The sequence below is a fragment of the Micropterus salmoides genome, unplaced genomic scaffold (assembly GCF_014851395.1).
Source record: "Micropterus salmoides isolate LMB-PRFRI ecotype aquatic unplaced genomic scaffold, ASM1485139v1 Ms_hic_scaffold_21, whole genome shotgun sequence".
In the NCBI taxonomy this organism is placed as follows: Eukaryota; Metazoa; Chordata; class Actinopteri; order Centrarchiformes; family Centrarchidae; genus Micropterus; species Micropterus salmoides.
Window position 1 is genome coordinate 20491647 of NW_024041262.1, and position 21742 is coordinate 20513388.

General features: G+C 41.0%; 1 protein-coding gene across 4 annotated transcripts in view; it reads left to right on the plus strand.

Annotated features, from left to right (window-relative positions):
- sdk2b (sidekick cell adhesion molecule 2b) overlaps positions 1 to 21742 on the plus strand; it is a 272687-nt gene that overhangs the window by 227759 nt on the left and 23186 nt on the right. For all 4 annotated transcript variants that reach the window (XM_038735898.1, XM_038735900.1, XM_038735899.1 and 1 more), the window contains exons 8-28: positions 1151 to 1234; positions 1470 to 1664; positions 4504 to 4620; positions 4942 to 5109; positions 5540 to 5642; positions 7782 to 7958; positions 8950 to 9086; positions 9765 to 9912; positions 10636 to 10776; positions 11645 to 11826; positions 12448 to 12563; positions 13697 to 13892; positions 14300 to 14398; positions 15650 to 15841; positions 17638 to 17759; positions 17990 to 18099; positions 18906 to 19056; positions 19218 to 19455; positions 20208 to 20323; positions 20533 to 20722; positions 21102 to 21200. In XM_038735898.1, coding sequence (XP_038591826.1) covers positions 1151 to 1234; positions 1470 to 1664; positions 4504 to 4620; positions 4942 to 5109; positions 5540 to 5642; positions 7782 to 7958; positions 8950 to 9086; positions 9765 to 9912; positions 10636 to 10776; positions 11645 to 11826; positions 12448 to 12563; positions 13697 to 13892; positions 14300 to 14398; positions 15650 to 15841; positions 17638 to 17759; positions 17990 to 18099; positions 18906 to 19056; positions 19218 to 19455; positions 20208 to 20323; positions 20533 to 20722; positions 21102 to 21200 — 3081 coding nt within the window. The remainder of the gene's footprint in view (positions 1 to 1150; positions 1235 to 1469; positions 1665 to 4503; positions 4621 to 4941; positions 5110 to 5539; positions 5643 to 7781; positions 7959 to 8949; positions 9087 to 9764; positions 9913 to 10635; positions 10777 to 11644; positions 11827 to 12447; positions 12564 to 13696; positions 13893 to 14299; positions 14399 to 15649; positions 15842 to 17637; positions 17760 to 17989; positions 18100 to 18905; positions 19057 to 19217; positions 19456 to 20207; positions 20324 to 20532; positions 20723 to 21101; positions 21201 to 21742) is intronic.

The window sequence follows — 21742 nt, forward strand, 5'->3', positions numbered from 1 at the left end:
TTTACCTAAGTGTATGTCTCTATTTTTTCTAAAACTGCTCCGAGTTCAGCGGCTAATTTGAATACAAGCTATCATAGTTGTTTACATTAAAGTCTGGGTTATTACGGTTATAATGACATACAAACCATGTCTGCTGGCAAATACGAAACGATGCAGCAGCAGTGTGCACATACCGAAAGCTGCCGCCAGGACCTGACGGCCCGTAGGCGGACCATTGGAGTGTTAAGAGGTGGCGATTAAAAATTTTAAATATTGCCCAGCACTAGTTTTGATATTTGCAACACTCAACTCAGTCTTTTTGCTTTTGTCTTTTGTATAGTATGTGTTTTGATTCTTTGAATTAGAGATTTGGAGCACATGTCCTTAATGTCTGTGTTTTCATTTTCAGACTTTTTATTAGAACTTTTCATTATGCACAAGGTAAAGGGAATATTATTTTATCCATCTCAATGCATAATTTCTTTATGTGCTTTCAAATCAGCATAGCAACCTAATAAATTCTTGCAACAGTTCTTGCATTTAGCTACATATATCAGGAAACTGTGTGGCACTAAACTTAACATTTTGAGGTTGCAAGTTCAAACAAAAGAGCTGGTATGAAACTGATACATATTAATACTCTCAATATGTGAATCTAGCAAAGGTATAGCTGTGAAGCCATGAAGCATACAGGGGAAAGTGTTATTGATTTAAAAAGGAGAAAGATAATGGTTGGCCTCAAGAAACTGTTTAATATAACATTGCTTGAGTCACTTTCATTTCATCCCACTGAAACACTTTGATGTTTTCGAAGTTGTGATGTGATTCAAAGGACATGGTGTGATGAACATGTCCCTTGATACTGCTAACTGAGCCTTACCTTCTCCCTATAAGTTTGAAGGATACATTTAAAACCATTACAGAATACAAATGACTGATTTATTTAATCACTGTATAATCACATTATTTCCACACGCTACAAGTAGTTTGCCCCCATGAGAAATACAATTTAAAGCAAAACATATGATTATACTCTAGTGTTATAAATTATTGGCAGTGTCGATTATTTTTTTTAAGATCTCACAAAGTGTCATTAATGTACAGTACTTGACCTGTGAGCTGTGATTATTTTATCAGTTTGTTATCCAGTATTTCCTTTTCACACTGTCAGAACCACCGCAGTTTATTAAGGAACCAGAGAAACACATCACAGCTGAAATGGAGAAGGTGGTGGACATTCCATGTCAGGCACGAGGTGAGCTGTGTGTGTGTGGGTGTTCGGTGCATGTGCAGGTGTGTCTGTATAAATATGCGTGCATTTTAGTACAAGAATGTCAGATCTTAATCCCCTTCGGAATACTCAGAAATGTTTAACAATTGTTGAACAATAATTAATTGATTAAACACTTTTAAATTATACTGAAAAAATGCACTGAAAAGGGAAGCATGACTTGCTGTCTATAAACCCCACCCTCACTGACCCTCTGCAGGAGTGCCCCAGCCAGACATTGTATGGTACAAGGATGCTTTGCCCATCGACCCAGTGAAGACGCCAAGATACAGGGTGCTGGTGGGAGGCAGCCTGCAGGTCAACGGTCTCCTGCCTGATGACACTGGGATGTTCCAGTGTTTTGCCAGAAATTTGGCAGGAGAAGTTCAGACCAACACATACCTTGCTGTTACAAGTGAGTGCTCCAGCAGCTCTTCAGGAAACAATTTTTTTTCACAGATAACTACTGTTATTAAAATACAATGTGTTTTGTTAAAACACAGAATTCTCTTTTTTTCACAAAATACTTTTAAATCTTTACACAGCTCTCTCAAGGCCCTTGTCAGATTTAGAAAAGATCAGGTGTAATTGCTTTACATAAATGGAAAGCAATTCCCACCTGGAAGTACGGAGAGGAATAGGAGCAATTTAGTGCTTTAAATGGAATGGTAGAAAGTTGGTAACTTTTCATCTAGTACTAATACTTTGGTTTTAGTACGGTCTTATCCTTTGGGCTCAGGGCAGGCACCTTACCTCACTGATATCACCTATATGCTCGGTAGATTGGTACCAAGAGGGTGCTATCTATTGCTCCTCTGTAAAAGTTAGCAAGAACTTGGCACGGAAATGTTGCCTCCTTATGTTTCCTTATGGAATACAGCCGGTTCTGAGCTTTCATCACCAGCTTGTTGTGAGATGTGAGAAGACCATGACAAGTTCTTTGTGATGCCAATTCCCAGGAACCTAAAGCTGTTCACCTGCGCCACCTCAGCTCCACTAATGTAGACAAGAGTGTGTGTCTTTGTGTACTTTTTCCTAAAATCAACACTCAGCTCTGTGTTTTTGCCAACATGGAACAGCAGGTTGTGCATCAATCAACAAGATTATGGATTTTTTTCCAATATGAAGTCTCATCGTTGTTTGAAATCCAGCCAATGATGGTGGTGTCATCTGAAAACTTCACAACATTGTTCTCTGCATGTCTGGGGTTGTAGCCGTGGGTGTATAGCGTGAACAGGAGGTGGCTAAGCACACAGCCCTGGGGGGCTCCAGTGTTGAGCACTAAAGTGAAGGTGTGACCGCTAATCCCAAATGTCTAGAGTATGTTTGTGAGGTTTGCGAGGTGAAGTCCAATATCCAGTTGCAGAGTGTGGTCCTGATGCTGAGAGTGCTAAGTTTCCCAACCAGTTTGATGGGGAAGATTGTGTTAAATACCAAGAAATAATTCACAAACACATAGGTGTTGTTTTTCCCGAGGTGTATGAATACGGAGTGGAGGGCAGTGGAGATGGCATCCTCTGTGGATCTGTTGGTTTTGAAAGCAAACTTGTGAGGGTCCAGGCTGGCTGGGATGTTCTTTATGTGCTGCAGAACCAGTTTCTTAAAGCACTTCATCAGAATGGGGGGTAGTCGTTCAGACTAGATGCTGCAGACTCTTTTGGTACAGGGGTGATCGTGGCTGTCTTGAAGCAGGTGGGCACACTCTCTTGTGACAGTGATATGTTAGAAATGTCAGTAATAATATCAACTAGTTGATTGGCATATGTTTTCAGTACAGGCCAAACAGCTTTCTTCATAGTTACTCTCAGCAGGACTCTTCTCATAACTGCTGAGGATACTGACAGAGGCCGGTCCTCTGGAGGGGGAGTAGACTTTAAAGCTGACTCTTTGTTGAGGAGATCAAAACGAGCATAAAATGAACATGTGCCAATCCGTGCACTCAAAACAGTACCGCAGAGGTGCTGTAGCCTCATCTGTCCACACTTTGGCTGCTTTCACTGTTGGTTCCCTGCTCGCTTTCCTTTCTTCCTAGTTTGGTCACACCGACTGTGGTGACGTTTGGTCCGACTGGTCTGGTTGTCTGGATGGGAGATGCCATGAGCAGTGATCATCTCATGTCCACTGCACTCAGACTGATGTCTGCACTTCCTTTTACAATGTTGATGAGTGTATTTCCTAATCATAAGTAATCATAATCGTATGTGTTTCAGTAATAAAGGCGAAAAAAATAACAAATTGAAACAAAAGTGTAGAAAAGTTTAAGAGAGCTGCTGGCTGCCGCATCTGCATACGCTTATATGTTGGTGATAATTGTGCAGGAACAAAATTCCACGTTTTAGTATATCAGAAATATATAAGACATGTTTGCTTTTTCTCTGTAATTTAGAACTGTGTTGTAAATCGCGGCGCTTACTTATATAAACTGATAATTAGGCATACACTGATTAAGTTTACGTTACTGCAAAAAACGATTCAACCATAATACCACGTTTCCTGCCTAACTCTTGTCACCTGAATCGCTGTGAACTGAGCATGTGGCTCTGCTGGATATTTGAAAATCACTGGTAATTTTACTCTCGCTGTGCATCTGTTTGTCAAGTTTCTGACATCTAATTTTCTTCACTTTGTCTCAGCTCCTGCTCACTTTGTCTCAGCTCCTGCTGCCTTCACTCCACGCTGCACCACATTATCAGAATTCATTATATTCTCTCTTGCTATCTCCCTCTCTTCCTCTCCCCAAAACAGTCTCTCCTTTTTTCCACACATTCATGTCCTCGCTTCTTCTATTCTACTCCCTGTGACAAGAGATCAGCAATGCTCCTATGACAAACTCCCTATTCCCCCTTTTCTCTGAGGAGTGATACAGTTATCTGTCATCCTATAAAAGCTTTGATTTATTGCATATCACAAATGGGGATTTTAGCTATCTACATATTGCCTTCTCTTTCTGTCTATGCTTCTCCCTAAATCGTTTTCCTTCCTCCTCTTTCTATATCCGCTATCTCAGTGGGTGCAAAAAATAGACCGGTAGCAGACAGTTGTGGTACCAAGGTGAAGGCTGTGTCAATCCACAAAGAATCAGTGGGACAAAGCATAGACTAAACATTGAGATGCAGCAGGCTGGTGCGTACAAAAATTATGTTTGAAGATGGGTTTTGCCACACACAGTTATTCTCTCACCGCTATAGCCCTCTTACCTTCTCTCTTTACTGTACTGAGCTCTCTCTTTATTCTGTTTGTGTGTCTCCCCTCAGGCATTGCCCCGAATATCACAGCCGGACCCTCTGACAGCACTGTGATCGACGGCATGTCAGTCATCCTGCACTGCGAGACCTCTGGAGCTCCAAGACCTGCTATCACCTGGCAGAAAGGTCTCTATTGCACACATGCACACACACCCAGGGATTATGATGTCTGTTATCTATTACGCATGGGATCATAGTTTGCCATAGCTTAACAAATAAAGCCTGATTAGATTCCTTTACCAGGATTTAATCTGCACCAGGCTTTTCATATTTAGATCTCAATGGCAGTGCAGGAAAACACTATCCTTGTTTTTCCTTATGATCCCGGTACTATCCTATTCTGTCTCTGAATGCCTGATTTTTTTCTCTCCGCTTCCACTCTGTCTAGCTTTTTCTCTATTTATGGATCTGCTTTCTCTTCTGTTTCTGCCTCTTTGTACACTTAAGGTGAGCGTGTGTTGGCCAGTGGTTCAGTCCAGCTGCCCAGGTTCACCCTGCTAGAGTCAGGCAGCCTGCTCATCTCCCCCTCACACATCTCAGATGCTGGGACCTACACTTGCATGGCGAGCAACTCCAGGGGCATCGATGAGGCATCCGCAGACCTTGTGGTCTGGGGTGAGTGTGCAGGGTTAGATGGACATCGAACATTCTTCATATCCTTTTAAAAACACACATACCTGATGTTGTGTGTTGTAAATGCCCAAGCAATCCTTCACATTCATTCCTATTTTTTTTTAAGGCATTTCTGTTTGGCAGAGGTTGGGAAACGAGGCAGCACCGTATAACAATAAAGTCACACTCAATTCCGTCAGATACAAAAGCACTCTTCTTTGGAAGTTTGGAGTTATCATCAAGGTGTTTTCTGCAAGACATCAAGAAACAAAATACAAAACACCAGCATGCCATTTCAAATGAAATGAGTTTTCTGAGATGTGTTTGTCATGTTTTTTCTACTATTGTTCTTCTCAGGAAGGACATTTTGTAGGCTGTTTTCTCCTCCCTTATTTTCCTCATCTCTCTCTCACGGTCTTCTTTTTCACCACAGCTCGCACCCGGATTACCACCCCCCCACAGGACCAGAGTGTTATCAAAGGAACTAAAGCCATTATGACCTGTGGAGTCACACATGACCCCAGTGTAACTGTCAGGTAAGGGTTCATTCACAAACATAGAAGTAATAATTAATTATTTAAATATATGTATATAGCATTATTTATATAGCATTATTTAAATTGTGCTTTGCTAAAACAATAAAATGACAATAAAAGACAAAGTAGTAGACACAATGCAAGAGTAAAAGGGAAGTCAAAACAGGTAGGTCTAGAGCTGCTTTTCAAAACTCAGTAATTTCCTAAAACAGCAGGGCACTCTAGTGTAAATCATGCATTTGTTGAGGACTATTTTTAGGCATGTATTAACACATTTGCAAGTGATATACTGATGTTTGCTAAGACAGGTGAAAAGTGATTTACCAAAATGTAGATTTCATTTGCACACCTTCTGTGCTGCTGCTATGCTCCAGTTCCTTGCAGGAATGGTAGCGGTTTAACTGAATGCCCACAAACACAGAAATACATGCTCACACACTGTGTACAAATGCAGACACCTACGAATGTTAAACATGTTTGTCGACCACCGATGTGCAGGTATATAATCACACGAAAGTTGTTGTCCAAACCAGTGCAACACAAAACAGATGTTTTACTGAACTCCAAGCTTGTATCTGACATCAGTAGCGATCATTAGACCATTCTGTCCCTTTCTATTCAGAAGAGAACGCTACATCTGAAGCTACGTTTGAGCTGTGCGGTTTTGATGAGTGTTTGATATGTAGCTGTCAGCAGCAATGATATGCATGCAGGGAGGCTCTGATGGCGAGTTTGAAGAGACAGAGGGGAGAAAGATGAAATAACTCACTAATAACATATTCTTCTCGGATTGTGGTGGAATAAAAGACAACCAAAACATCCGTTTACTCATTGCTTTACTGTCAAAAAGAGTTAACCTACCATCTAAAGATGTGTGCGTCATAGTTCACATTGCAGCAGATGTAAATTAAATGATGTTAGTCAGGTTTGGGAAATCTGGTTGAAACATTTTTGATGGACAGAAATGCTGATTTGAGAATGTGCTTCAACGTACAGTATGAGTGCCATTGACACTGTCAGCATTATCGAACAGCAGCTATACATTTAGAAGCACAGAGACACCCAGCTGCTGGTCATTCTCCACTTGAGATGTTATACATGAGAAGCAGTTTTTGTTAAAAAACAAAACAAACATAATGTCTCTGGCCACAGCTAATGCTGGGTTGCCTGTACTTGTATGTCTCGGGAACACACTATCTCACGAACGCCTTGAGGGAATTTCTTCCAATTTGGCACAAAGACACAAGGATGAATTTGGTGGTCAAGGACATTGTGACCTCAATAACACATGTTTTTTTTGCCATAACTCAAGAGTTGATGCAGTAATGCGGTGACAACATTTTTACCCAAGAGGTCAAAGGTAAATTTCACAGTGACATCATAATGTCCTGGAAAAACAGTGTTGTGGCCATTTTTCAACACCATTTTTTGTGACCATAATTCACAGTTGGTTCGACACTGAATAGGTGACACTTTTGACTCGAAGGTAAAAGGTCCTGGTTACCTCAAAATAGATTTTTAGCCATTGTTTAAGAATGAATTGAGAGATTCCAGATTTCACACACATGTTGACAGGGACGACACAGTGAGTAAACAATAATTACCACAGGCTTCCCACCATCCTGTCTATTCTGGCGTTTACTTCTTGTTTCATTCTGGATTTTAAGCGTCATCTGAATCATGTGACTGCAAACAATATATTGGAGTTAATCGTGATTCCGTGCCTTGATTAATAATTAATAAGGTTAAAGGTACCTTCAGAGTGAACAAAAAGCACATTTTGCATATATTTATTCTTGCTGTTTTGCCTAATTCTGAAAATGTTATGATTAATTTTGTCATGATAACATTTTAGATTTGGGAATTGTAGACTCTGGCTCAACTCCCTAGGACTACTTTCTGTGTTTCCCTTTGTTAGAACTCAAAGACAAGTGTTTGAGATGTTTCAGGTGTAATTTAAGTTTTATAGAAAATTGTAATGGGCTTGCACTCCTTGCCCTGTTTGACATTATTGTTGCCTGACTACATATTTCCCAAATCTCTAAAGCGAAGATGGTGAATAATTCTGGATAGTGACTAATAGTAATAATTAACATGTTAATAAGACATGTTAATTGACATGATGGCTTTGTGTTCCAGGCATGTCTGGGAAAAAGAGGGCTCTGTGATTAACGTCCAGTCCATCGCCCGCATGCGACTTGATGCAGATGGCACCCTCCACATCTCGCAAACCTGGTCAGGTGACATAGGCACGTACACATGCAGAGTCACGTCCGTTGGTGGTAATGACTCCCGCAGTGCACACCTCCGTGTCAGGTAAGCACCTCTGTCTTCATCATGGGCCTGGCTTTCTATTTTCTTCTTTTTCTCTCACATTCCTTTTCTTCAAGTATTCTGCAGTGCAAAGAACCTGTAAGGAACGTGTTCTTTGAAGCATGGCGTGTACACACAGACACGCACATACATGTACACACTCAGACGCATGCCAGAGCCAGACACGTGCACGCTTACCTTCGCTAACCTTTCCCTGCCAATCTGCCTGTTCCTATTAACGCCTCTGACTCATTTTCACTTAAATGACACTTTCTCTTCCTCACCTCCCCTGTCCTCATTCTCACCCGACACACTTCAAGCCCCAGGGGACCACCCCTCCATTCCCTATCTGTGAGACTACAAACACAGACACACTCGTAGTCACACAAACACTTTTGTATTGTCTCTTTCTCCAAAACTTTGCCTGCTAGTGTTGTTCTTTGGCACACAGTGTATCACTGCGGCAAGGGTAAATTCAAAATGAAACAGACATCTACATTTCTGTTTGCCAAACTGATGGACTGACTGTTTGTGTCTTTCTTTGTCCCCCTATCGGCAGTCTCGTTTGACTGACTATCTGTATCGGTTCATTGCAATAAGCTTTATCTACCAATCTGTCTGTGCTTATCTGAATTTATGGCTGAATGAATTAATGATCCCCAGCTTTGGCCTCATTTATTCATGTCTTTGTCTGTGCATTTTCTTCCTATCTGTCTCCTTATGCCTTTCAATCTATTTCCTCCCTCTGGTGATATCGATCTTGTCTTGTTTGCCTGTGTGTCCATCTTGACAAGGAACCATCTTTGCTGTCTTTTCTTGCCACATTTCATCACCTGTCTAACTGATCTCTCTGTTATGAAACATTCAGCTTTGCTTCAGATTTGCACGAGAAATGTTCAGAGACCGAAATGCTCGGTAACTCTCTGTCCATGAGGATTTGCTGTGATAGGAGAGATTATTTTATTTATCGAAGTTGTCCTGATGTTCCCTGCAGGCAGCTGCCCCATGCCCCAGAGAACCCTACAGCGGTGCTGAGCACATCTGAGAAAAGAGCCATTGACCTTGCCTGGGCCAAGCCTTTTGATGGCAACAGTCCCCTCATACGCTACATCCTGGAGGTTTCTGAGAATAGTAAGTCACATAATAGCCAGTCTTTTCCAGTCATTCATCCATCCATAGCATCCTCCTCTACTTTGTGTGCCTTTGTGTCAGTTAACACAACTTTAACATCTATAAATTATTTATAATGAGTTGGGTTTTGGGGAGAGGGAACTTGGCTCTTGGGACAACATTGCAGCACTGAGTGAAAAAAACGGTAAATGTTGCTTGTTTAGATTTTTTACTTCGAGGCCTTCTATGATGTCAATGTTGTTGTTTTTTCCCCCAAAGAGCTTAAGTGCAAAGCAAATACAGCAAAGAACTTGAAAAGGAATTTAAAAGCATGATCAATAAGGCTAATTATGAATGTCCATCTTCGCCTTTAATCTCAAGTTCGATGGGTAAACTACACTACAGCTTATCACTTTAAAGCTCTGCATGTAAGAAACATGTTCAACTTAAGCAGACAGACTGTAGACATATGTCCATATGACTTTTTTATTTAATGAATTTCATCTGCCATAATAAAATGCTTGCAGGCAAGAAAGCAAAACCCCTTCTGAATAGTAATGAAATTGCTAGAAATGTTAGCTGTCTTTTATACAAAAAATGTCAAATTATATGGATGTTAAGCTGAATGGTTAACATAGCAATGAGTGAAATGTGTGTACCTGTAAAACAAGATGTAAACCTTGTTTTTCTTTGTTATAGATGCTCCCTGGGCCATCCTGCTGGCCAATATTGAGCCAGAGTCCACAGCAGTGACAGTCAATGGCTTGATCCCGGCGCGCTCCTATCAGTTCCGCCTCTGTGCTGTTAATGATGTTGGGAAGGGGCAGTTCAGCAAGGAGACAGACCGGTGAGCTAAAGCCAGATTATATATATATTCCTACCACTCCACATCAACACTAAAACAGCTTAATATCCTTTTTATACAGGTTATACATAATACAGTAATATAGTAAACTTTCCTTTGTAGGAAGCTATATTTTTCCAATATAATTATGGATTGTTTTTAAGCTTTATATCCATTCTTTTGGTTTAAAATCCATCAAAACAATCCCATATGGTAGGATGATTTATTAGCACACCATTTAATTAGCAAAAGTAGTGAGAAATCTTAGAAATGTCTAAAAACGAGAATCACCTGCAGAACTTTGTGGCAGTTCGTAAATAGTATGTTGTGCTCATGAAATACAGTACATTTCCACAACAAGTTTGACTGATCCCTTCAGTCAAAGTCACTACATGTGTAAGCCTTCCAAAGCGGATACACACAAACATGCGCAATCATATGTAAACAAACATTCACAAACACAAAAGAAGGGGCTGAATAGCCCAGGCTTCACATTTGTCAGATGTGATATTAAGGGTGGGCACTGTGCTTAATTTGGGGAGCAAAAGCACACAAGGAATGGTTTGGGTTTTTAACAAACGCAAGCGGAAATACAGTTAAGAGACAAAGAAGAGAGAGAAAAAGAAGGTTTGTAGTAAGTGCTTCAATAAAATCCTGTTCCTCACTGTCCTTTCTCTTCATATCTCTGCATGTGTGCATGTGTCATTGTGCGTGTTGGTACTGCAGTGTCTCTCTCCCAGAGGAGCCCCCCAGTGCCCCTCCTCAAAACGTCATTGCTAGCGGCCGGACCAACCAGTCCATCATGATCCAGTGGCAGCCTCCACCGGAAAGCCACCAGAATGGCATCCTTAGGGGCTACACCGTCCGGTAAGTTCCCTGTTCATACCCCTCCACTGACTTTTCATTTTAAAATTTGGAACTTACAAGCATACAGTCAGTTCAGCATGAGGTTCACCCTCGTGTCATGTTAGACTCAAAACAGCTCTTGTAATACAGGAATGTAAAGATCTAAATGTTGGAAGGAAGATACAGTAGGAAAGGCTGTGCTCATTCGCTTTCCATCGCTGTGTTATTTTTAGTTGATTGATTTCATTTTTTATTTGTGACATTTGGAACTGCACTTTCTGTTTGAACAAATGTTGGAACTATAAAAGACATTGTGAAAGAAAATACAACCCTCTTATGTACACTGTCACATACTAAAATACCTTCCAAAATGTTCTTGATCCATTTAGTACTTTTTAAACTTAATTTCCCGTCCTTTGGTAAACTGCTGGAATTAAGTCACGCGACGTCATGTTTCACGAATCAGTGTCAGTTAACACTGCATTACAATTGTTATTTAGTTTGAGAGAACACTAAAATTGAATGACTGGTTTGACTTTGAAAAACTTTAGCAAGTAATATAGGCTGAGTCAGCAATATGCAAAACTTACTGTAAATTCTGTAAACATGTAATTAGTTTGGTTTTCTGTCAGACTTTTTATTCATTACATCCAAATGAAACAGCAGGTGTTTTCCAGACAGCAGTCAGTGCTGTCACTGGTTTTTAATTTCTTGTTTGCTGGTGCTTTATCTCCCTCTAGCAGGGATCATAGTGTACTGCAAGCCTTCAAGGCAGTGAACCATCTACAATATCAAATTTAGGGGGCAAACAATACAGCAAACAGAGGTTTCTAATGGTTTTGATTCATGGCAAAGTGCAGAATTCAAAGTCCATGTATGTGCATATCAGGTACCGTCTGACTGGGCTGCCTGTGGACTACCAGATGAAGAACATTTCCAGTCCAGATGTGACCAACCTGCTACTGGAGGACCTCATTATCTGGACAAACTATGAGATTGAGGTGGCCGCCTACAATGGGGCGGGTTTGGGCACTTTCAGCCATAAAGTCACTGAGTGGACTCTGCAGGGAGGTGAGCACTCAAATGATCAATGTTATTGATTCAAGACCAAAGCTGATATGCTGAATATTTTCTTTCTTAATTATTGAATGTGTCATTTTCAATGAGTCTGCATTTATATGTGATGATTTTGAGCAAGCTGCTCTTTTAAGTATGATGATTATTCATGAGTAATAAAGCTGGAATGCAACATCCTGCAAGTGCAGTGTTATTATACATTAACAAAAATTATTCTAGTTAGCATAAAGTTTATTTTTATCTCTAACTTAAATCATCAGTAGATGAAAAGCTAGTGCTGACTCATGTTCAACTGCGTTAGTATTAACTCTTGTTTGTAAGGACCGCAAGGTGTGACATCCCCTGAAATTCATAAGCAGCTCAAACAGTCACACATAAACCCGCAGAGAGGCCTGGTATTAGGTGTAAGTGTCATCAGAAAGAGAGTGATGGCAGTATCTGCCCTGACCTGTGCAGCAGCGATCAATACTGACATCAAAATAGATGCAGGAAGACTTCCAGCAGTCAACAGAAACATGCTCTCACACCTTTGTTTTTTGTCTTTCCACTTGTCCTTTTTTTCTTCCCTTTCTTCCCCTCTGTCTCCCTTTTTCTTCCTCTCCTCATCTCTCCCAGTCCCCACCATCGCCCCCGGCAACGTGCAGGCCGAGGCGGTCAACTCGACAACTCTCCGTTTTACGTGGCTAGCCCCTAACCCTCAGTTCATCAACGGCATCAACCAGGGTTACAGGGTCAGTAGCTGCCGCAGTGCCTTCAACACAAGCCATCTCCATTGACAGAACTGTCAGAGCTGCATCTGTAGTATCACAAGTCCTGTGTAGCAATAGGGAGGGAACAGCCAAAGGGCAACATATATTGGGTTCCATCGGGAATGGTGGACTTTATTCACCCATTTGTCAGTCAGAGGTCATTCTCTTTATCTTTGCGACGGTTTTTTGTATGTTTCATTGTGAAGCTGTGTGCACGCACTGATAAATGACTTCATTATTTTGTCATGGGCTCTCTTATATAGTCCATCTCTCTTTCTCTTGTGTATACTTCATTGAAACAAATGTAGCCAACAGGGAATTGTAAAGCCACAAACATATGGCAGTTTTTATTTATTTTTTAATAGGCTTAATTATGCCATTGGCTTTTTTCCCCTTCCTTTTTGTCTGTCTGTTGAATAGCACTCCACAGGCCTTACTCAGCTGGGTTGAGGGGTTACTGTACAAACCCAATCTAAATTTGAAATACCAGATTTGTCTCTCTAGGGGAGAGACTTATGCGACAAAGAGAAACAAAAGGGAGCTGGAGAGAGTGAAAGGTGATAGAAAGTGAGCCAAAGGAAGACGTTCAGGGAAAGATGGACAAAGACAGAGGGAGAAAGAGACAGTGAAGGCAGACATTCAAGCATCTATCCCTCTGACATCCTCTTGCCAACTCTTTACTTCCCTGGAAGCTCCTTCACTCTGGTAATTGGAAACAAACCCAGTAGTCTTGCCATTGGGACTCATTACATAAGTACCTAATTGGTCGATCCAAGTCCAATTTGTAGGTGCTATATGGTCTGCAGTCAACATGCATGATGGGATGCTATTATGCCTCTTTTGAGCCTTAACTATCTCTTCCTCTATATTAGTGGAGCTATTCAGGCACCCCCACCCAAGTCAAAACTTCTTCGGGGCATCTTTCTAAATATATCTGGCAAAGCTATGATGTCAAATCACTGCTCAGAGTGGCTTGGGACTACCAGACAGAAACCCTACTGTTAGTTTTGTAAGAATAAATGTGTGAGGATTATTATACAAAAAGTGGTTAGCTGCTTTATTTTCGTCTGCCTGAGTACTTTTCATCACTCTCAATTTTTGTTTTTCTGTTTTAGCTGCTGGCCTGGGAGCCTGGCAAAGACGAAGAAGTTACTATGGTAACAGTGCGACCGAACTTCCAGGACAGTGTCCATGTGGGATATGTGACAGGTCTGAAGAAGTTCACAGAGTATCGCACCTCTGTGCTGTGTTTCACAACGCCCGGAGACGGCCCCCGCAGCCCGCCCAAAGCATTAAGGACACATGAGGACAGTAAGGGACTTTTCTTCCGCAGTGTTATCTCTCCTGTGGTGGCAAGAGGGCACGAGCGTCTCACAGTAACACATCCTCTGGGCAAAATCTATTATTCATGCAGAACGAAGTTGTAGAGTGCTAATGACTGAGTATATTCTGCATCCAGCAAGGATCATCATAATTGGGACTTAGTTCCCTTAGAGATTATTGGTTAAGCTTTAAAACCTCTTAATTAATTTTCCCCAACTTGTCATCAGTCAGTTTCTTCAACAGTTACCTTGTTTTGCTGATTTAGACTGCAAATGCTGTCACCCGTTAGTGGCTATGTCCAGTGTTCCAGCAGATCAGCAATTAATTTATACTATATGCATAGTGTCTCATTTGCCCAGTGGCCTTGCTCATTATTCTTATTTGTCCCTTTCCAGCCCCCGGTGCTGTGGGTCACCTGAGTTTCACTGAGATCCTGGACACCTCACTCAAAGTCAGCTGGAGTGAACCCAGCGAGAAGAATGGAGTTCTCACAGGTACAGTCACTTCGCTCCTAAATTATACTTGTAGTAAGGCAAGAAAGGCAGCAAATAGCAGTTTGTCCAAAGGACTATTTGTCAGAGATCAACTGAAAGAGGCCAATCACAGGAGGTGGCACTAAAGTGGTACTGAGACTGGAAGATATTGTCACTTTTTAATAACTACTTTTTCCTTATTTAGTGAATGCAGCACATGTAGCTCTTAAGTTGGGTACACTTAGGACAGCTACATCATTGTTTGTTTATTTTATCTGATTATTTGTATGTCATTGACATACTACTGCATAGGTCCCATGAACCTATAGCACACCATTGCAGCAATGAGACAGCTCTTGTCAGAAAATAATATAACGTCTTACATAAAACATTACATTGCAAACAAAGAACATTGTCTCCTCACCCAAGCTCTGCAAATAAAATCTGTCACTAAAAAGAAGAAGAAAGCAGAAATGCTTCTCATAAGGCTCTGCACTACTCTCTTTTTAAAACAATATGTTTGCAGTTTGGGTTTGTATAATACAGTAAGTCAACAAGCATTTCTTTATGTATAAACAACTATTTGTGCTGAGAGTCACAAATTACACTGTAACCCGTTTTGAATAAATAGTAAATCAACCTTTAAAATAAAGATTTCTTCTCATTTTTTTAAGGGATATACACAGAAAATGTCCTAATTAAATAACTTTCAAGTGAGCAACTGTTACTTCTGTTCCAGTTTACATAATGCCCTTACTTAATCCTGTACAAACTTTGAGTAAATAACAAATGCCCACCAGTGGCATTAATATTCAAGTGTTTACAAAGCTTTGGATTTAGAAGCATATTGTGTTTTAAGTTAAGTGTTTTCCCAAAACATTTTAATGTGATGCACACTCCCAGGAGACAAACACTGGCATGCCATGTGAAATTATTGATTTGGCAAGAATTGCTGCCTAATGCCTTATGCAATCACATGAAAAGAGCTGCTGGCCAAGGAGCAAATTGCATTAACTTTGAGAGGGTAAGTGTGTGTGTGTGTGTGTGATTGGGTGGATGAGAGTGGGTGGATGATGCGTGTGTGCAGGGAGGTATAATCACAAGCTGATTTAATTTGCTATATTCAATTTTTGATGAAGTTAATTTAATATTTCTGTTAGCTTGCCCAGTAGCATGCTAGATGAGAGTCGCTACTGTAGTAAAACCGCTGTCAAACTTTCCTTGAGAGCATTATCTGTCTGTTGCTGTCAACCCATCTCTGCTGCTCTTCAGGTTACCGAATTTCATGGGAGGAGTACAACCGAACAAACACTAGAGTCACCCACTACCTGCCAAATGTCACCTTAGAGTACAGGGTCACTGGACTCACTGCTCTCACCACCTACACTATTGAAGTGGCAGGAATGACCTCCAAGGGCCAGGGCCAGCTGTCCTCCTCTACCATCTCCTCCGGTGTCCCGCCAGGTCAGTAACCAAAATATCAGTACAGATACTTAAAGGTGAGTACACCCAAATTACAAAAATACCCCTAAACCCTTGTGATATCAAGCCACACAGTTATTTTCCCAGGTTATGAGATGTCTGGCTCTCAGATATCTGCCTCCACCACAATATCTCATTTGATTGAGGATTCATTTGTGGTGCTCGCACAGCACTAAAACCTTGAATTTGAAAAAAACAACAATCTGGAGATCTTTTTCAGATTCAATATCCCAGTTACTCTGTCTGGATAATCCATTCATTATTTCCCACTGAAAGAGGTGCTTCAGAAATTTAGTATTGTACTGCCATTAAGCTGGGGGACTTGTGAGAGAAGAATTATCAAAATCAGGGCAATTGAGACATAATTCCTAGTATGGGTGAAGCGTCAAAAACACTGGATCCTACGTTTCCCATAATGCAAATCAATGGCATCTTTCATTAAAAACCCCTGCCTCCTAAATGCCTTCTTTCAAACTCCACTTCTCCAGTTTGTAATGCAGGTATAAGGGTTCATTTTCCTATAGCTGGGAACCTTTATTGAACCTTCCCTTCTTGCATATTAACTGTTTCACATTAAACTTGGTGAACACACTCTGTGTTGTCTGGCCCCAGACACAATGAAATTGGACCCCAGTCATCTCAGCAAAAAAAAAAGAGAAATGCCAATACACGTATCTGCAACACATCCGCAAAATAATAGCTCCCACGAGAGCATTAAGGACAATTACAGTGTTTAATGATTTCATTTTTGCAAAATTGTGTAATAGAAACACAATGCCCACATCAATTACTAGAGCAACATTCAGAGCCTGTACGTCTGTGAAACCTGTGAAATGACAGGCTGTTATATTGAGAGCAGGCTTCAGAGCCGCAGTTATATTCCCCAGAATGGTGATTACCCTCATTGTATATGTGTAAAGAGAACACCCATGTGCCTGCAACTGTACCGTAACAGCTATCTAAAAGCCACCTCAATAATCAGACATGCAAATGATTAAGAGGTGGTAATTTTACTACAGCACATATAATCTGCATTTCATTAGGGTTGAATACACCCGCATTTAAGCAATCTTGGAGAAATTGCTTAGAGTTCCCATGGGAATGATTATATCTTTTCAACATCACACTGTCCACACTCCAATATTCCACTGCTTGACGTTAATATCTTCAACTGGGATTTATGTAAACTATAAATTATTTCATGCACAATCACATTGTCATACCTACACACTGACATTGAGACACACTGAAACACAAAGACATACCTATACACAAACAAACAAACATTGATATTCATATACACAAAATTTCCCTCCCGCTGTTCTTAGAATTCACAATTTTCAGATTTGTTTCCCCTCTAGGATTTCCAGGGAATAATCCATTCTTATTGTTTACTCAGCTCATGTGTAGACAGTAGGATATCAGAATCGTATCTCCAGATAACTGCAGTGTAATTGACATTCATGGCATTGTCTCCGCCTGTGTACCGTGTGTAAGCATCTTTTCCACATCTAATCTGCTTTTGCTGTCTTAGCTGAAATTGGGAGCACAAGGGGGAGAAAAAGCGTTAAGTGAGATCGCTGAGAAATTCAACTGTGTGCAGTATCTGTACGTCCACAAGAGGGTGCCGTGGTAGATAAATTGACCCCTGGCAAAGTCTACAAATCAAAACCACCCTGTATGAGAGGCATCAACAGTAGTGTCAGTTACCTCAGTCATTTTTGGCCTCTCTCTCTCTTTGTCCAACTTTGGCTCTTCTCCTCTCTGCTTCTTCATAGAGCTTCCTGGCCCTCCTACCAACATGGCAATTTCCAACATCGGCCCACGCTCTGTTACCCTGCAGTTCAAACCTGGCTATGATGGCAAAACTTCCATTTCCCGTTGGCAGGTGGAGGCCCAGGTGAACCAGATTTAATCCAGAGCTGAAGTTCCAATTTCCTCAGTCATGTGTCATTGCCTTTGGAGTAATCTTTCTTTTATTGGACTGTGTCATGATATTGACACAAATGTGATTTCAAGATTGAATACAGATTTACTTCTTTATATAGAGAGGCTGATAGCGCTTGCTTGCACCGGTGCTCATTGTGGTGTCTACTGTATATTTCATGCTCTCTATTGTCTTGGTCCCAGGTGGGTGTGGTAGGAGAAAATGAGGACTGGGTGACGGTTCACCAGGTGTCCAACGAACCTGAGGCTCGTTCCTTAGAGGTGCCAGGTCTCAACCCGTACACCTTCTACAGGTAGCCTACTGTGTGTTTTGGTTAACAAAAAACATTTAATTGAATAAATTGGCCCAGATGAGCCTAGGTGTGAAATTTTAATCAAAACTCCCAGCCAGGCACCCTACAAATAAAATAAATTTAATCTGTTACAAAGTTACATGTACAAATGTACACAAAGGATAACAGCAATGAACACAGAGAAGTACACATCTAGCTCAGCATACATTGTCCTTTAGCAGAACATAAAATTTTGATCTGCTGTCACTGTAATGTTGCAGTACATGCATATGTAGCATGGTGCATTACTGTCGTAATAGAACTGTCTAATTAGGGATGACCCTCCTCATGATTTTATCCAGTACTATGTAATGATAGATAATAAGGAAAGGGAGCATGAGATTCATTTTCCCCCTAATTTCAGCACATCACTGGAGCTATGTCTTATTCTCTATTCCTCTGATAAACATACAAGTGTGGTTTTAAAATTATTTTTGCAATGAGCTAATGAATATTTCACTGAACCAATTCCTAGACCAACAACAGCTATAGTTCTCATCATTCCAACATCAGTGTCGATTAGAGCTCACGTTAGATCAGAATTTAGTTTTTTTGCATATTCAGGCTGTAACACAAATAAGCCCTCCAGTCATATTCATGCTGCAGTTCAAATGCAGTAAGCCTCATGTAAGAGGATGCACACTGCACGTACTGTAAGGATGCTGCGAGTTCATTTCAAGTTGCCAGGTTCTGAGCTGTGATTTCATTTCAAATGAAACCATCCTTTTGCAGAAGTATCATGATAATGTTTTAACTCCAAACACTAGGTTCCGTATGCGTCAGGTGAACATAGTGGGCGTCAGTCCTGCCAGCCAGCCCTCCAGGAAGATCCAGACCCTGCCAGCTCCTCCTGACATGGCCCCCGCCAATGTCACCCTGCGCACTGCTAGCGAAACCAGCCTCTGGTTACGATGGATGGTAAGTAGGAATCTGCTGCCCATGTGCATACTGCCGTTGAGTTAGCCATCACATTGTGTAATCATGATGTTACACAATAAGAAGAACGTCCTCAATCTAAGGAGCCTGGCTTGTTTTGACCCACTTTTTCTCTCCATCCCTCTTCTCAATGTTCATACCAGCCTTTGCCTGAATGGGAATATAACGGGAACGCAGAGCAGGTGGGCTACAGGGTCCAGTACTCCCGTGCAGGCTCACAGGGTCGGGGGCTGATCCACGTCATTTCTGACCGTTTGGAAAGAGAGTTTACTATCGAGGACCTGGAAGAGTGGACAGAGTACGAGGTCAGGGTCCAGGCTGTCAATGGCATCGGGATGGGGCCCTGGAGCCAGCCAGTCAGAGGCAGGACAAGGGAGTCTGGTGGGTTAGCACGATATCTGTCATCTTCAGTGAAAACCACTGGTTTTCTGGTGCAAAATCAGATGATCAATTATCCTAGAGTAATAGCAAACTGCACAGCAGTACTAGAAAAACAACGTAGGTGTTTGTTCTACACCTAAAAAAAGCGCACCACAACACACACATTCCTTTACACTAACCCTATTTTAATTGATTTTTTGAATAATGAAAGCACCCTGATTACTCTTCTAATACAAATTTTTTTTGCAATATCTACATTATTATTGATATTAGAAGTAACAAACACTTTTACACTGTCATATATTAAATGTATGTGTGAGGAGACTGTTTCATAGTCTTTTTAGCAGCCCACCACTATTTAAGCAAAAACACTTTTCCCTCCTGCTTTCACACTGCCCACCAGACATTGGATAATAAGGAATGGAAGGAGTGAAGGAAGTCTGAGGAAATTGAGAACACATGGACTCGAATGTGGCATTCCTGTGCTCTCTTTTTCCACTCACTCCAGCAAATTCTTAGGAATCAGCGCATTATGTCCAGGGATGAGTGCCAAGGAATAGAAAAGACCTATTCCTGGGTCTTATTTTGTTCAGCGGGCCTGGAGTGTATACCAGGATATCAGAGCCCATGTGCAAACAAATAAATACATATATACACAGGGAGCCTGACATAACATGACATGACTTAATTTTTGACAATATGGCAAACAATGGAGTATTCATGCATGATGTTTTCGCCTCTTTGTTCTCCAGTCCCCTCCTGTGGACCCACCAACGTGTCTGCCTTCGCTACCACCTCTAGCAGTATCTTGGTGCGCTGGTTTGAAGTTCCTGAGCCAGACAGAAATGGTCTCATTCTGGGCTACAAGGTTTGTTTTTGCTTTTTATTTTTTACAATTATTTCCTATTTATTTACAGAGAAGTCAAACACTTCTAATTAGTTTTTAGAAATGTCATTTATTTTTAGGCAGCACACAAAGCAGCAGGGTGACAGTATGTGAGGCCATTTCTTCTACTTAAATTTACAAATTCAATTTTCCACAAATTCTAAGTTTCTCCGGTCTCCTCACTGGATCAGGTGGTGTACAAAGAGAAGGACTTTGACAGCGCAGTTCACTTCTGGACAGTGGAGGGGAACGCCACGCACAGTGTCCAGCTGACTGGTCTGGGGAAATATGTGCTGTATGAGATCCAGGTTCTGGCTTTCACGCGGATTGGAGATGGGCGGCCCAGTTCTCCACCCATCCTGGAGAGGACTTTGGATGATGGTACATTGAGTATTACAGTTAAAAAGCGGTATAATATCGTCACTTGATAGTGGGGCTATAGCAATAATTTTCTCCTAATGACTCCTATGAAAGATTTAAACCTATTTTTTATTTTTCCAGTCCAAGAGCATTAATAAGTCATGGCTTTATGGAAAGTAGATTTTTGTTTTATGTTGGTGACCTTTGTGCTTTTTGGAGAAATTTACAGTATGTTCTTCACCTTCATTTTCTTCCCCTTAAATGGTGAAAAGGCAAGTTGGGGATATATCTTTAGTTTTATGTGATTTTTTTGGAGGGGGTCACCAAATTGGAATTTTGGAATTGTGAGTAACTCAGAGTTGTCAAAGCATTATTTATTATGTCTGTTGCTTTCCTGCAGTGCCAGGACCTCCTGTGGGTATCCTATTTCCTGAAGTGCGAACCACCTCAGTCCGGCTGATTTGGCAGTCCCCCTCACAGCCCAATGGCATTATACTTGGTTAGTAACATCCTTTTCTGTTCTTCTGCTTTTATGGGAAAATGTTGTTTTATTTCTTATATCTTCGTCATCTTAGTCTGGAAATGTTTGTATATTTTGCAGTAGCACTAGTAAATGACCTGGAAACTACAAAATACAGCACGAATCGACTTCTTTAATGATTTATTGTAGCATCTGGCCCACATGTGCAGTTCCTGATGACTCTAAAAATAATGTTTTTCCTTAACAATATAAAATCTTGTTATTTTCCAGCATTGCTGTAAAGGGAGTTGGATTCTCTTGTAACCTAATTGGAGATTTCCTTGTGAGCGTTTGATTCATTATACATCTGTCAGATAATTTATTTTAAACTGTTCGGTATGTCAGACCCACACAGTAGCATGCAGGAGCAGATGCTAATGGAATAATTTCAGAAGAGACAAAGCTGCTTGTTGCACAGTTTGCTTTTCCTTGTTAGGAAAACTAACACAAACAACAAATGCTTCAAATACCTAAAATACATTTTTCAGCCTAGATTGAATGTGCCATTGAGCTCCTTATGA